This window comes from Anabas testudineus, chromosome 15 (assembly GCF_900324465.2).
Source record: "Anabas testudineus chromosome 15, fAnaTes1.2, whole genome shotgun sequence".
Classification (NCBI taxonomy): Eukaryota; Metazoa; Chordata; class Actinopteri; order Anabantiformes; family Anabantidae; genus Anabas; species Anabas testudineus.
Window position 1 is genome coordinate 11,274,275 of NC_046624.1, and position 14,852 is coordinate 11,289,126.

At 40.7% G+C, this 14,852-nt stretch overlaps 3 protein-coding genes across 10 annotated transcripts; all 3 read right to left on the bottom strand.

Moving 5' to 3' along the window:
• Nucleotides 1–50: 50 nt before the first annotated feature.
• Nucleotides 51–6,008, bottom strand: lgi1a (leucine-rich, glioma inactivated 1a). Of its 2 annotated transcripts, XM_026355598.1 has the most exons (9): nucleotides 5,628–6,008; nucleotides 5,396–5,597; nucleotides 5,069–5,140; nucleotides 4,460–4,531; nucleotides 4,300–4,371; nucleotides 3,609–3,680; nucleotides 3,020–3,189; nucleotides 2,740–2,904; nucleotides 51–2,609 (listed from the first exon to the last, which is right to left on the bottom strand). In XM_026355598.1, exons 2-9 carry the CDS (start codon nucleotides 5,590–5,592, stop codon nucleotides 1,792–1,794), a joined length of 1,638 nt encoding a protein of 545 aa, XP_026211383.1. In that variant the 5' UTR covers nucleotides 5,593–5,597; nucleotides 5,628–6,008; the 3' UTR covers nucleotides 51–1,791. The 2 variants fall into 2 exon arrangements, with proteins under 2 accessions (XP_026211383.1, XP_026211382.1); XM_026355597.1 differs by having other exon boundaries at nucleotides 5,396–6,008.
• A 1,739-nt stretch (nucleotides 6,009–7,747) lies between these two features.
• Nucleotides 7,748–9,598, bottom strand: LOC113158395 (free fatty acid receptor 4). Its single transcript, XM_026354291.1, has 3 exons — nucleotides 9,059–9,598; nucleotides 8,828–8,959; nucleotides 7,748–8,119 (listed from the first exon to the last, which is right to left on the bottom strand). Exons 1-3 carry the CDS (start codon nucleotides 9,596–9,598, stop codon nucleotides 7,748–7,750), a joined length of 1,044 nt encoding a protein of 347 aa, XP_026210076.1.
• Nucleotides 9,599–10,373: 775 nt separating this feature from the next.
• Nucleotides 10,374–14,812, bottom strand: LOC113159444 (centrosomal protein of 55 kDa-like). Of its 7 annotated transcripts, none has more exons than XM_026356122.1 (11): nucleotides 14,696–14,802; nucleotides 13,901–13,932; nucleotides 13,521–13,682; nucleotides 13,076–13,315; nucleotides 12,507–12,572; nucleotides 12,096–12,246; nucleotides 11,684–11,840; nucleotides 11,432–11,591; nucleotides 11,263–11,337; nucleotides 10,827–10,949; nucleotides 10,374–10,654 (listed from the first exon to the last, which is right to left on the bottom strand). In XM_026356122.1, the coding sequence occupies exons 3-11, from the start codon at nucleotides 13,671–13,673 to the stop codon at nucleotides 10,463–10,465; spliced, it is 1,317 nt and encodes a 438-aa protein (XP_026211907.1). In that variant the 5' UTR covers nucleotides 13,674–13,682; nucleotides 13,901–13,932; nucleotides 14,696–14,802; the 3' UTR covers nucleotides 10,374–10,462. The 7 variants fall into 7 exon arrangements, with proteins under 7 accessions (XP_026211907.1, XP_026211908.1, XP_026211906.1 ...); XM_026356123.1 differs by lacking the exon at nucleotides 14,696–14,802 and adding an exon at nucleotides 14,193–14,254; XM_026356121.1 differs by lacking the exon at nucleotides 13,901–13,932 and having other exon boundaries at nucleotides 14,696–14,812.
• Between the last annotated feature and the right edge of the window lie 40 nt (nucleotides 14,813–14,852).

Consider the following 14,852-nt stretch of genomic DNA (forward strand, 5'->3'; position numbering starts at 1 on the left):
TAATATAATTGATGTCTCTTAGAGCATTTTCCTTTTGGTCTGTGAGTTTCTTTTTTTTTTTTTTTTTTTTTTTTTTTTTAAGAGCCACCATATGAAAAGGGTGTTTTTAATTTTATTTAAAGAGCACTAAATTATTTTGTGGAATACTAAGGGGTGTGTTCCCTTGCCTTTTATGTATTTTATTTGCCTACGTTAAAAAAGAAATCACTAAGTTGCACCACATAGACTTGAGTAGTAACTTCAGTTAAAACTGAAAATGTGTTCACTTTATTTTCTCTCAGCAGTAGGTAGGTGATTTGGAGATCCTGCTGCAATTGCACAAGTTTTCAAGGGTGATGTGTATGAACATGAGAGTATGCACCTGTATTTCTTTCATGTTATTTGGCAGTCCTCAGCTACAAAAAAAAGAGCAGCGTTTAAATGGGTTTACTTTAGAAAGCAGAGGACAGGATGTGTTCATTCAAAGGACTGAAGAAACATGAAAACCCAGTCTCCATTACAAGGAGTTTGAATTTCTAAAGAGCCTGGTTTAGACCTGCCACCAGTGTGATTGTGCAGGTACTTGTGTATCTCCTTGCTTGTGTGTTTTTTGTTGTTTTTTTTTTTTAATTCAGCGGATTTTATTGTATTTATTCCATTACGTTGTAATGTGCTGCTTTGTAGAATTGAGGCGTGCACTTTGTTGGAGAAAATAAAAAGGATTTTATTTGTTTGTATTCATTTCTTTTAATTTCTCATGGCTTTGTCATAATTACACAACTAACTTCAAGATGACAGTTGACCTTGGACGATGGAGTGCATGTGCTAGTATGAGTTGAGTTGCTTTGTTGACAAGATGTTGGCATTTTACACTGCGACACAGTGCCAGCAAAATGCTCAGATGTGGACAGTTCATGATGTAAACCTTTATTCACTCTAAATGGCATGATATTAGTAACTTAATCCGAATCATGACACAAGTACCGTGTTTTGCATACATGTTAGTCGAGGGTAAAGCCTTATGAACGATATGCTTGGCGTTTCATTTAACTGTGAAAGGTGTGCCCTAAATATTTTCTATGCTGCTTTTGAAAACCTGTATTTTCAATACTTTAAATGTCATACAAACCATCAACAATAAAAATGTTAAGGACATACAGGTAGGTTGTCAAACAACATGTCATTTTCCAAACTTATAAACAATTTTCATTCATTCTCTCCAACAACTGGTGTAACTGGCATGGTCCCTCTTAAACTTACAAAAGCTTATTTTACAAATGTTTTAGAATACAAGTGGAAAGACAAAAATGTAAACATTTCATTTTGGCAGATTTGTTCAGTTAAACATGTTAATAGGTTTAAAAAGTACCATTTCATTATTACTTTCTGTAGATAAATATATGATATTATAAATGTATAAACATTGTTGAGTCACGTGAGCGTTGAACACAAAAAAGATAACCTACTGGGCAATGACAGATTTGATGATTAATGAGCATGGATGTCGCACGAGGCTCTGGTCATGCATTAATGTCTTGATAACATTTTAGATCTAATCCTAACTTGAGTTGCATGCATTGAACTCAGCATGTATCTCAGCCACATATACTTGATTGAGATGCATGCGTTTATTGTCACATTTATGCATGCACCTATCTCAATAGATGGTTTCAAAAATAAGTAATGCCTGCCTTGCTCAAGTTAGGATCAAACGATGAGCGTGTTCAGTGTATCTTCTGCAACAGCCTTCTTTAAACACAAAAAAACACTAAATAACCACACAAACAATCAATCAGTCATAGAAGCACTCGCTCAATTGCTCAAATCAATGACCAGGTGCTCATAGATCTGAGTTTTCCCTTTAAAACTGGACGCCAGCAGGAACTGTCGGTTGTCTATGGAAACAGGAGAGAAGGCTCTTGGCGCCTGGATGTTCAGCTCTTGGAAATGGACAAACTCACCCTTCTTGGCATCCCAGCGGTACACCTGGGTGAAAGAGTAATCGCTGCCCAGGATGGCATACTGCCAGCTGCCCACAGCGAAGGGCTGGAAAACCATGGAGCCACGCGAGGGCATGGTCTGCAATTCTCTAAAGAGGGCTCCATCCCAGCGCATCACTTTGGAGTCACCAATGAAGCGCGTCAGGCAGATGAAGAGGTCGGATTTGACCTGGAAATGCTTCACAGAGTAGACGTCCTCCATCTCCGGGATGTCTGTGCGTCTTTCAAACAGCTTGGTGCTTTTGTTCCACTGGTAGATGACCGGCCTCTGGGAGCTGCTAGACAGGATCAGGTGGGGTTTGGAGGAGATCTCCATGTACTCCACATCAGTGTCTCGGTACCATGGGTGGAGCGACTGGTGAGAGTAGAACCCATTACCGTTCCACTTATAGATCGTGGTTGAACCGGCCTTGGAGCTGTCTGCAATGACAAAGAAGGACTCTCCATCAATGCGGAAAGTCTCCACATCGTTTGGTTTGCGGATTCGGAGGATGTCGATGCCTTGAAGCTTGATGAATTTGTTGGCTGAAGTGTCACGCTTGTAGATGTGTGAGCCACCAAACAGCTGAGCCACAATGATAAAGAGCTGGTTATCAATGACCAGAGGTTTGCAAATCACTGTGGATGTGCCTGGTGAAGAGAAAAGACGAAAACAGTACAGCTTCACATGGTCTTAAGTTACTTGTCTCCATCTAGTGGCTCCTTTTTATTAAAAAAACTTCTATATTCACAACCACTATTTGAAATAACTATTACTTACTGTCAATATCGTCAAAGTTTCTGAAGACCATCTCTACATGATCCCACTCTAGAAAGCTGCATTTCCCAATAAAGGGCTGAGCAAACACCACATACTGGTCGTTACCAAAGGAAAATGCCTCCACAGATATGGATTCAAACTTCAGTGACTGGTAGGAAGCAAACTCTTTGAGAGAAACAAAAAGACCCTTATTTTATTAGCGTATCTGCATTAGCATTACAACATCAGAGAGAGGTGCATTAATAAATAAATTAAAACACCAGAATTTTCTATGCTCCACCTGTGGTGATGCAGTCAAAGGACTGCGGCACAAGATCGTTGATCTTCTTGTCCAGCTGTGAGGCTGGGCCTTTACAGTAAATTTGATCCACTGTAGCATTGGTGCTGTATATCCACTCCACCAGCCACTTCAGCTTACAGTCACATGTAAACTGGTTCCCCCGCAAATCTCTAAAGGGAGAAAACAACAAAATGAACCCCAAGGCCTCAGAAATGCTCTGAGCTTTGTGAATGGGTTTGATTTTCAAAAGCACTGGGGTGTGACTGCTGGTTTTGCTTTCTCGCCCTCACAGCTTTATTCTGCACCCTCACTGATATCAAGAGGGACAGCAGAGGACGTCTGAACGTCTTCTGTTGGTGATAGATTGCAAACCATCTCTCTTCTTTGCTGCTGCATGTAATTTTAATGGTGTTAAAAGCACCAGCTGCCCACGCATTTTTCATCCTTTGGCTGAAGTAGAATTATGATACAGTGTTCTATTCATGAGGGACAGTACAGAGAGCTCATTGTCCACGATAGCATACAACGTAACTAACTATACAGTTTATATCTGTGTTGCGAATGACGCCAGATTAAAATTCATACTTACACTTTCGTTAAGGCTTCAAGACCCTTGAATAAGTCTTTGGGCAGAGTCTCCAGGTTATTGTAGGCCAGACTCCTGCGAGGAATAATAAGAAAAGATGACAACTGTTCTATAACAATTCACATCGTTTCCCCCTTTATATTATTTCTCTAAACGATAGCAGGCATAAAAGGAACTGCCAGAGCTTCACAAAACCCAAATGTGGATGTGGTTTCTGCAGTGCTTCCTTGTGGTGGAGTATAGAGACGTCTGTTCAAGAGCTTGGGCATATATTGCCACTCTAGAGACAGAGGCCAGGACCAACACTTCTTATGAGGAGGAAACATTAAGCTATTTTTAGTGCTGCGGCCTTAGGCATTTTATGGTTTTCTCTGCTCGAAAAGGAGGGGAAACATAGATGTTTCTGTTGAAGTAGTTTCTCAGAGGTTTGACTTGTGTGGAGGCCAATTAACAAAGCAAGGTCTTGCTTTCTAAGTAAAGTAACTGCACAATGGTGGGAAAATGTCTATGTGGCAATAAATATTGGGTAATACACACTGTCAGTGTTTTATTGGAACAGTGCTTGCCTGCACCTGCAGACAGATAACATCACTCATCGCTGATGAGAAACAGAAAGCCACATGGTTTCCCTTACAACGTGATTACACTCTAATAGCATTTATATTTGCGAAGGAAACTGTAAATGTATACTCACAGGTGCACTAAGGTTTTCAGTCCACGGAAAGCATATGGTGATATCGACTTTATTTGGTTGTTTTCAATGAATCTGAGAACAGCAATCGAGTAAAAACATGAGGAGGGAAACAAGCTTGTCTTAGAAAAAGCTTCCACGATATGTTTGTGCCTTTACTCACAGATACTCCAGATGAGGAAGACCAAGGAAAGCATCCTCATTTATAGATTCCAGATTATTGGCTGTGAAGAGACTTCGTAGAGAGATACATGGATAATGTTTTACAATGTGTGGCCACAGTTTTGATAATAACAAGTTGTCTTTCCACATTAATGACTGTATACTGTTAGAATTGGCCTGATCTGATAGAAAACTCTCTTTTATTTTTTGTGATAGCCCAAAATACATCAAAGACAAGGATGAATACTCCGCTAGGATTCCTGGAGTCTTACATGTTTGTTTTGAAGGGCATGATGACTCCACCCCATGAGACAGGAGTGGAGGGGATTCCCTCTTTTAAAGGCAGGGATTCCCTGAAACCAGACCTGATCCAGATATGTTTAAAACCAGGCTTGGGTGGATGCCGGGCAGAGAGGCTATTCTGCCATGATATAAAAAGGCATGTAGGGAAACAATCAGCGTTTAAGCTTCCCAATTCATCAGCTGGCGATGCTGCATAATGCTTTGTATTTTAATATGTGGCACCAGCAGAGGGGAGATGACTTGAACATTAAACATGGCGTTGAACAAAACATGCAACAAAGACTGAAGCTCCAGGGAGATTTCTCACAGGAGGTGCAGGGCAGGGGTGTGGATGAAGCTCTCTTTCGGGATTTCAGTGAATTCAGATTTGACGAATGATCTGAGGAGAAAAAAAAAATAAAAAAAAACACGGCAGACAGACAAACTGTTTACCCTCAAAGCATAAACAGTCTCGTAGGAACAGTTAATCCAGTCTGTTCTTTGGATATGCATTACTGTGCAGCAGCAGCAGCAGCAGCAGCACACGTCTTAACCAGCAGACTGGGCACAGTCTGTATTTTGTACATGATTTGAAAATCATTTCACGGAAAACTTGGATTGAATTGAGAGCAAAACAAAGATAAATGTGACTTACAGTGATATGACATCGTAAGGAAAGCTGCGAGGGATCAGTCCTGCGCCTTCGCACAACGCGTTATCTTTGGTACATGTACATAATGAGGGGCAGCGAGGCTGCTTGGCTTTCTTGCCGTCCACTCCAAGTAAAACAGACACCACCACAAAAACGCCAAGCCATTGCGATCCTTTAAGCATCTTGCATGTCATTTCCATTTTTGCAAACCACTGCGGGCACGACCTGCGCGTCGAACAGTCCTGCACATGAACCGGGGTCTGCGCTGTGGTTACTCTCCCCACTGCTGCTGCTGCTGCCTGGAGGCCAAGCGACGCGCCGATCGCTCTTGCTTTGGAGGTGATCAAACCTCAAGGCAGAAAAAAAAGATCTTTACCCTCTGTAGTCGAAACCAAACCGAGCTGAAATCCGCTCAGGAAAATAGCAGCTGGCGCGGTGACAAACGCGGTGTGAGGGCAGGTGGGGATCCCAGCGGGAGCAGACGATGCATCTCCATCCAAAACCACGCCTATGATTTCAGATAACGCTCCAGTCTGTGTGTCAAACTCCCAAAGGATTCCGCCCAAAAGGCAAAGGAATGGTGTAATTTTTCGTGAATCAGCTGAACAAAACGAAGCCCCTCCATGAGCCAGCGGATTGCTGACTGTGGCGCAGACGCACACGGGTTCTCAATGCGGGAAGCGGGTGGGAAACCCGATGAAGATGTGTTGTTATGATGGAAACATAGCTGCAAGGTTGGCTCAGTGTGTCGCACTAGACTGTCAACGTCCTGTAATCACAAAAGCCTGCGTGCAGTATTACTATTAATGTCATTACAGTGTTTTTTGTTCCCGTGGCCACTGCGTTTTGCACATTTTAGATTGATTTCCTGGTTTGCACGTGGTTCCCATGGTGACTGGTGGATGCAAAATGTAGATGACCTATGACCGAGGGGTGTGGGGAAGCCCGCCTGTCATTCAGACATCTGTTCAAATGGCCCCCACCCCCCCCTTACAGACAAAGAACAGGTTGACAGAAAAGTGTTGGTCCCATCATGTTTATTTCACTTTTCTCTTCTGCTGTGCCAGCAGCTCCTCCCGGAGCCCTATAAGGTCTTCTTCTTCCATCTAATTTATGAGATCCCTCCAGAGTCGTTAGATTCATCTGTTTACTCATTGTGCCAGGCAGGCTCGCATACGTCAGACCCTTTCTGGGAAGAAACATGTGTAGGGGTTTTTAAAAGGTTTCTGAATAAATGCATGCTGCCCTCTCTGCACCTGATGCCATTACACCATTTGATACCCAGTGTCTGTATATCATGACACTACACTTTCACTTGCAAAAATAAAAGCAGGGCACTTATGAGGGCAGCATCAAAATCTGAGTCATCTGTTTGAGAGTGAGGGAGAAGAGTGAAGAATAAGTAGAAAGTTGTTACACAGGCAATTTAAAGGCAATTACTACTGAGAAGGAAAATGTGGACGTGGAGACGCTGGAAGGAACAGAAAGTGACAAATGTCTTTTCCTTTTTTTTCATAAGCAACTCTTGGACAAAATGGAGAACACTGGATGTTATTGTTTCACACTTCATCAATGTCATCATTCATCACCCAAATAGAACACAGTCTTCCAACTATCTGGCCACAGCTATACTGGATACGCTTGAGTCTGGCAGACGTGTCTTATCTGGGACTTTTTTAATTATCTGTAACTAATAATCAGTATCATAGTATTAATGGGCACTAATATGTCGGTATAGCTAAAGATACACACATAATACATATCCAAAGCAAACACACTCTTTGATTCTCTGTTGGTGTAGAAACAGACCTTCTGCCTTGAAAGTCTTCTCTGATGGGCTGACCTCCCCACTAGAGGGAAATGTAGAGCTAAGATACATCCCAGTCAGAGGTGCATTGATTTTTTAAACCAATTATACCAAAGAGTTGATCAAATATGGCAGAAGAAGACATCTTCTTATATAATTTTTATATTGTAATAATTACCTAACACACTAATTCATCACTGGGAAATTTGTGTCTCTGCAAGTAGGTTGTGCACAAGACAAACATCCACACATACTTCAGTTGTCCCTCTGGTCCAGCAGGTAAATATTTGACTTTACGTAGTCCTACTAGTGTATACTAGATAAAAAATGTTTTTCTTACACATGATGATAAGTGAACATTTTTATTATGTCAAAATCAGTTCACCAGCATCAATATCTCACAAACTACCTGTGTGTAAAGAAGCAATGAGCAGATAATAATAAAAAAGAACATCATCAATCATAGAGTGAAATAAGCAAACAAATATTGCATGTTACACTACAGTATTCAGATTATGCCAGTTCGAGTCCTCCATCTGATGTGTCCTTCATGTTCGAGCAGGGCCACAAGTTCCTTTTGTCAGTGGCACAACAGTCGAACCATAGCAGAGCCTACGCCACAAGTTCTTGAACTGGCAGACGGAGTAGAGGATGGGGTTTAGGGCTGAGTTGCCCAGTGTGAAAGTTACCACCCAGAAAAACATGGTAGAAGAGATGTTGAGGTAACCAACGAAGTTTCTGGCCAGGATGAGGAAGGTGATGATGAAAACAGGGCTCCACATGATTAAGAAAGAGAGCACCAAGACCACGAGAGTGCGGAAGAGCTTCATATCCTGCCGGGAGACATTGTACTCAACAGAGCCTCCAACATTGGGCTGACTGTCTCGGGTCCGGAACCTTTGCCTACAACTTTTAGCGATCTGTAATACAAAATAAAATAATACTACATCAACACTGACATTTTGTTAGATTACATCACATGGACAAAAGATAAAGTCATCTATTATGCAACCTGACAGATATGGATTGACACAAGGAGCATGAACCTTTATGTTTGCCTTTAATGAGTCTGGAACATCCATAAAGTCTTCTGCGAGACAAAGTCAATGTCTGGCTTCTCAGAATCATTTTCTATTGTGTGAATCACTTAATGTCCACACTGGTGGCACAGGTTGCTCAATATAATATTGACAGTTGATAGCGCAAACCTTCGAACCCCCGCACACAGGTACCGTTTTCATCTTCAGTAATTAATAAAGCACATGCGTCTCTGTTCCCACAAGACAGAGACATGACTAATATTCATGGTGGGTACAAAGAGAGATATGTCTGGAAATGAATGGACACGAGTTGGAATCAATTCTTATAAGAAATCTTTTAAAATGTCATAACTAAATGAACTATAGTGGATATTAATATGTACTGGTATTAAAAAGAAAGTGGGGTCCAAAAGAAAAAGAAGAAACATTTTCTATATGTAAACCTATATATTTGTGACCCATTTTCAGTGTCTTATGGCACAAATGTCAGGAAAGTCGTTATGGATACATGGACACGAGTTAACCGTAAGATACATAAAATGTCACCCTTAAAGAATGGCTGGGAATCTGTGACTACAATAAACCTACCTGTAATATTTTGCTGTAACTGATCATAATTATTATTCCAGGGAGAAGGAAGCACAGGGCAGAGAAAGCTACACTCCACACAATCTCTCCACTTGTGTTAGGCCAAATGAGAGTGCAGATGTGTACATGTCCCTGTTGAGAAATCACAAAAATACACATACACAAAAAAAAAGAATATGAATGGTAGGAAAATAGCAGGGAACTTTTTCTCTCATTCTAATTCAGCCATACCTGCCCAGGGATATGCACTTTCATCACAGTGAAGAACAAACTGAGGGGTATGGACGTGAGTGCAGAAAAGGCCCAGATGAAGAAGATGGTGGCGGACACCATCTTGGTGTTTAAAGTCGGCACAGTCTGCAGCTGGAGAATAGCCTGGACCCTCTCCACACTGATGCATGCCAGAGTAGTGATGGTGACACAGCCGCTCATACAGAAGACGTACAGCATGGTGTGACAGGTTGTATACCCCAGAGTCCAAGACACAGTCCAGCGCACTGCCACAATCAGCGGGACTGTGCTGACAAACAGCAGGTCAGCCACAAACAAGTTGAGGGTCAGGATGGTCTTGTTGGCCAGCAGTCTGCGTTCCCAGGTTACCAGGGCTGCTGCTCCCGCATTTGCCGCCACAGAGATGAGAAAGACGGCGGAGATAACCAAGGTCTCGACAATAGTGTTGACAACATCATCGGAGTGGTGCAGTTCAGAAAAGAAGGAAAAATACGTGAAGTTTTGCAAATGAACTAAATGAGTGTGAGGGTCAATATCCATAAAGGCTGAGAAGGTACAAAGAGATTTCACTGAAGTGACTCCCAGATAAGTGAATACAGAGGCTGATAGGGCATAAAATGATACCAGAGAATGGGAGGAGGAAAGATAGGGGTGGTGCCTTATTGATGCTGTTACCTAAAGGGAAGTCAAACATTACAAGATTCTATTTGTGCTTTTCTCTCCTACTGTGTCAACAGCCCATTCTGCCTCCCACTGTGGTTCACCTCTTTAGGAATAGCACTACAGAGAGCTCCTTGGTAGCTGAATGGTTACAGCACATGCCACATAGCTGCAGCTTGGCTGATTTAAGTCTGGCTGGAAACCTTTGCTGTACATTCTACTCTTTCCCCCCATGTTTCCTGTCTGTCTAATACCACCATTACACCTTTTATTTAATTGGTGCAGACATTTACCAGGTGTATTTCCTAAGTGGTATAGTAACTGATTTGAGGGCATTTTAAAAATAGGCTTTTAATCATATGCAAACCCTACAGCGATATTTACCTCAGAAATGGTTGCTTGCAACCAAGAACTAAGGCCTTTTGTCTGTGTCTCAGGCAAAGTTTAAGCTAAATGATACCCTTAACATACTCACTAGTATTTACCAGGTTCACTGTCTTAGACATGCTATCCTTTACTATCAAGTGTCATAACCTTATGAGTAACAAGCTAATTAAAATTCCTTTATTATTATTTAGGCTATATACATGGCAGGAGGGATTTTACAGCTAATTTATTTTAATGACAAACACATCATTGTCAAATGAACACTGTAATTTATTAAGATAACTTTTACCTCTGGTCGAACAGCATGGGTCATAAACAATTAATCACACCAAAGATACAGAACATTTGAGGTTTAGGTCAGTCAAGACAGATTTCTAGGTGGTTCATCAATTCTCTGTAGTGACTGGCAGGATACTCGGCCTGGCAGCTAGGACACTCCAGGAGGCTTTCATTCAGCAAGCTGCTGTGGGCTGAGGATGTCGGGCTCTGTCTGGACAGCTGGGCGGGGGGGCCTGTTGCCTCACAAGAGTTGTGATCCTGCTGGTCTCTCTAATGCAGAATAAATGGAGTCATCCATCAGTAACAGTTAATAAGATTCTTGTTGATTAAGTCAGCAAGCTAAAATCTCCCCAAGAGATCATTAACAAATCTGTTAATGCAGCTTTAAGTTTTATTACTAATATTAATTATGAATCTAGTCCTTTGTTCTTTTTATGCCAACCTCTGACTCTTTTGTCACATGGTCTCTATTTTTTTGCAGTGTCTTCAGGATTCTGATCATTTGCTTTGTTAAATACGAACAATCCTGCCTCTCATCCTCAAGGTCTTGTGAAGAGATCTTGATCTACAATAAAAAAAAAGTTGCCACTGCAATTAAATCTGTAATACTGTGTAGGAGTTGGCAGCACAATTTTCAAATTAAAAAAATCTATCCCTTGTTGATGTGAGAACTAATATCTGCAGATAAGTCAGGCTGACACACAGTGTTCGTCTGAAGCATAAATCGTTGATCCTACTCTACATGTAATTAACATGTGCCATCATCAAGGCTGGTAGGATTATTTTCCTGAGTTTCTAGTTGATACAAAGGATCTATCCAATTAAAGAGGATAAGAGGCCAAAACTGAAACAGCTGATATTAAGTGTGGCCTTCACACCTGTCGCTCCAGCTCTGCGATCTTCTCCTGGTCTGCATGGTGCCGATTTACCATAAACTTCTGAATGAGATTTGCCTGAGAAAATTTTTTTTATTTTTACTTCTTCTCCCTTCGTATGACAAGTAGGATCTTTAAACATTTTAGTCTGCTGTGTTTAATGTAGACATACCTGTAGCTCAAAGGTAGCTGCTCTGCGTTTCTCCTCATCCAGCCTGCACTGCAGGTCTTTCAGCTGTAGATCTTCATTCTTAGAGCAACAATCGCCTTCTGTTGTCCTTTTATTCAGCTGCTGTTTGAGCTCTTCCACCTCAATCTCCCTTTCTATGCACCTACAAAAAAAATGGTATGTCATGTTGAATACCATGCTATGTTGACCATATGTAACGATGACCATATTCTTTTCCCCCAACACTGAACATACCAGTTTTGGGTTGTTCTCAGGTTCTGATGAGTCATGTCAACCTCCTTCCTGAGCACTTCCAGCTCATCTTTGGCCTTCTGTAAGAGTGTTTCATAGTGCTCCTGCATTTCAACTATTTGTGTCTTCTCTTTATTGACAGAAACACGGGGTAAAAGGTCTAGGGTAAGAAAGAGTTTAAAAAAGAGGAGAAAACCTTATCCTCACAGTCAAAGCTGTTACATGTCACCTTACATTAGCACCACTTAGTGAAAAAACACAATTTGGGATTTCGAAGATGCAGTACAAACCCCCATATCATCACAGTGGGCTACTTCAGGGCAATCTTAACATCTTAAAAACCTTGTTGTGTCAGTCTGTTGCCCCTTATTGCCCTATTGCTGACTGCCCACTGCCCACTGTCCCTCTGGCTCACCATCTGAATGGTCTTCTTTGTGTTGCTGTGAACGGGCTTGATTGGCTTCATTCAGTTGCTTCTCCAGCCATAACATTCTGGCCAGAATTCCCCTCACATAGGCCTCTCGCTGCTGGTCATATTCCAGCCACTGCTTGTTCTTCTCCAAGGCCTCAGGGGATTGAATAAAAGAAGAAGCAGCACAACAGAGAGGGAGAGAAAAAGGAGTTGTGACAGGGGAATGGTTTCCATAACAGACACTTAGCAAGACATGTATACTGCCTACAGACACATGATCTCACTTTAAAAGTAAGTACACATGTGAAAATAAAAAAACATATAGTCTATTGTAACATAAAAAATATAGAAATGTGCATTAGGAATTAATGAAAAAGATCATTTTCAACTGTGTGGCAATAACAAAGTGCTTACATCTCTGAGGTGATTTTGGAGCTCTTGTACACAGGTGATGGAGCCCTGTGCATTTGACTTGAAGTTCTAATAAGCAGGAAAATAAAGCAGTGTATTAAACATAAATGAATGAACAAACCATTACTCCCAACTGCTATGGTGTAATGAAAGGTACAGTAGGATATGAAACCTAAAATGTATGTTTAATAAAATAGGCACAATCACACGGTAATGACATTGTATGCATGCTCCGTATGTAAATGTATATTTATGGAGAATCTGAATTCATTGTAAAATAGAAGGCTATTAAAAACACTGCTGCCATCTTGTGGCTTACAAATCAAACACACTCATTTTCCACATAACACATTCCCCACAGTCATGGCTGGCTGAGACATTTGAATAAAATGCCACTGTTAATTAGTAAGAGCTATATTTGTTATAATGCTCACATTGGAATTGCAACAGACACTTTTGTTTGGACAAAATATTACCTCTCATATTTTCCATAAATGTATTGTCTTCTGCTTTTAAAGAATGTTTTCAGACAGTCTAGGAATCACATACATATAAAATTAGCCTTACTGTACCTTCTTCCCTTCAAACTTCTTCTCAAGATTCTGGCATTTAGTTGAAACTCTCCCAATCTTGTTCTTGATTTCTTCTATCTCTCCAGCATAACTAGATATGCTGCTCTGTCTCCGCATGTCCACCACGTCCATCTGGTTGCCACCTCTCTCACTGCATTGCTCTGATGGCAAAGCTGTCTTATCTCCTTCGGCCCGTTGCTGAGAATTCTCCAATCTCGCAGTTTCAAGAGAGAGGAACCTCTGCAAAAAGACAAAGTGAAACAATAGACTAATTACTGATGCTCAGCAAAACAAACATTGTGCAAAGCTATCACCAATTTCACCAGGATTGTGTAGCAATAGCATAGAGTGACCAACATTTGGCTAGTTGATTGAAGATTTCCTACCAAAAACACCACATAACACATAATTGTTTGACTAAGTAGTGTGATTACATTACGTTTACCTCTACTAGCTTGTAATGTTCTGAATGCTGATGAGACATCTCAACCAGGGTTTTCTTCAGATAGACATTCTCCTTCCTCAGACTGCTGACAACCATCCGAAGCTCTGAGTTGAGCTTTTTCCTGAGGGAAACCTTGTATTTGGAGGATGCCATGTCCGTCACCTGTTCAGAGATATTACAGGAGCGTGACATAAAAATAATAAATCCTAAACATTTGTTAGGATATACAGTTTCAAACATAAACATTCTGAATGGGTCCAAGTTATTTATTGGTTGCTTAAAAAACACTGCAAGAGGAAGAAATTAGCTTTACAGTATAATCAAATGCAAAAATCATTAACTCTGCAACATTTATTATTTATTGTAAAGTTGCTACTAACTTTGTGTCAGAGTTGACCAAACATTAGGAACACTATAATGCCAAACAAACAAACAAACATTAGCGTTAAAATAACATCGCTAACACAATCCATATGCTAATGAAGATCATGCAACATGATCAAAAGCTACAGAACAGCTAATAAATAGATCAATATGCGAGACTGTTTCGGCAATAATTACAACAACAATAAATTAATAATATTCTTTTTAAATTCTGCAATTAACACCGTTTCTCTATCACCTAAGGTTAACATTTATAATAGCTAGCGTTAGCTTAACATGCAAAATTACATTTGCTCAATTAGTATCTGAATATTGTGTCCTGGATTTCCTCAGACAACGTTGATAATTCAATAAAAACAAAAAAAAGGTAACGACAGTATCAGATATGCTTTAAAGTTGTTTGCTAGTTCAGTTAAAGTTAGCTAGCTAACATAAACTACCATCAGCTAGCTGGCATATAGCTAGCTACTCTTAGCTATTAGGCTAACGTGTTGATAAAGTAATAGCTGACATTAGTACTGCAGTAGCAGTAGTATGACTGTAGTAACATTATCTAACTTTCCTCAGCACCTCGTAACCTGTGGAGCCAGAGAGGGCAGCTAATTACCCAGGTTAGTTAACTCAATGTTTAACAGCAAGATTATAAGTTACTGTGCTGCCTTCATTTTCCCACGATTAACTCATCCGTCAATTAGCTAAGCTAATCGTTAGCTTAAATTATAAGAAGAGTTCAGCATGAAAACGTTTAAAATAAGTTATACTATCATTTAAGCAACAGGTTCACGTCTTACCAACATATGCGAAGATGATTTGTAATTTAGATACAAGATAGACAAATATTAACAGAGAATATACTGTTAATGAGTTTTACGGCTAAAATTAAATTTGGCCACAGGGGGCATCATGAGCGCCACCACTGGGTGGCGCTGCAGTACAGGAGAAGTCTGC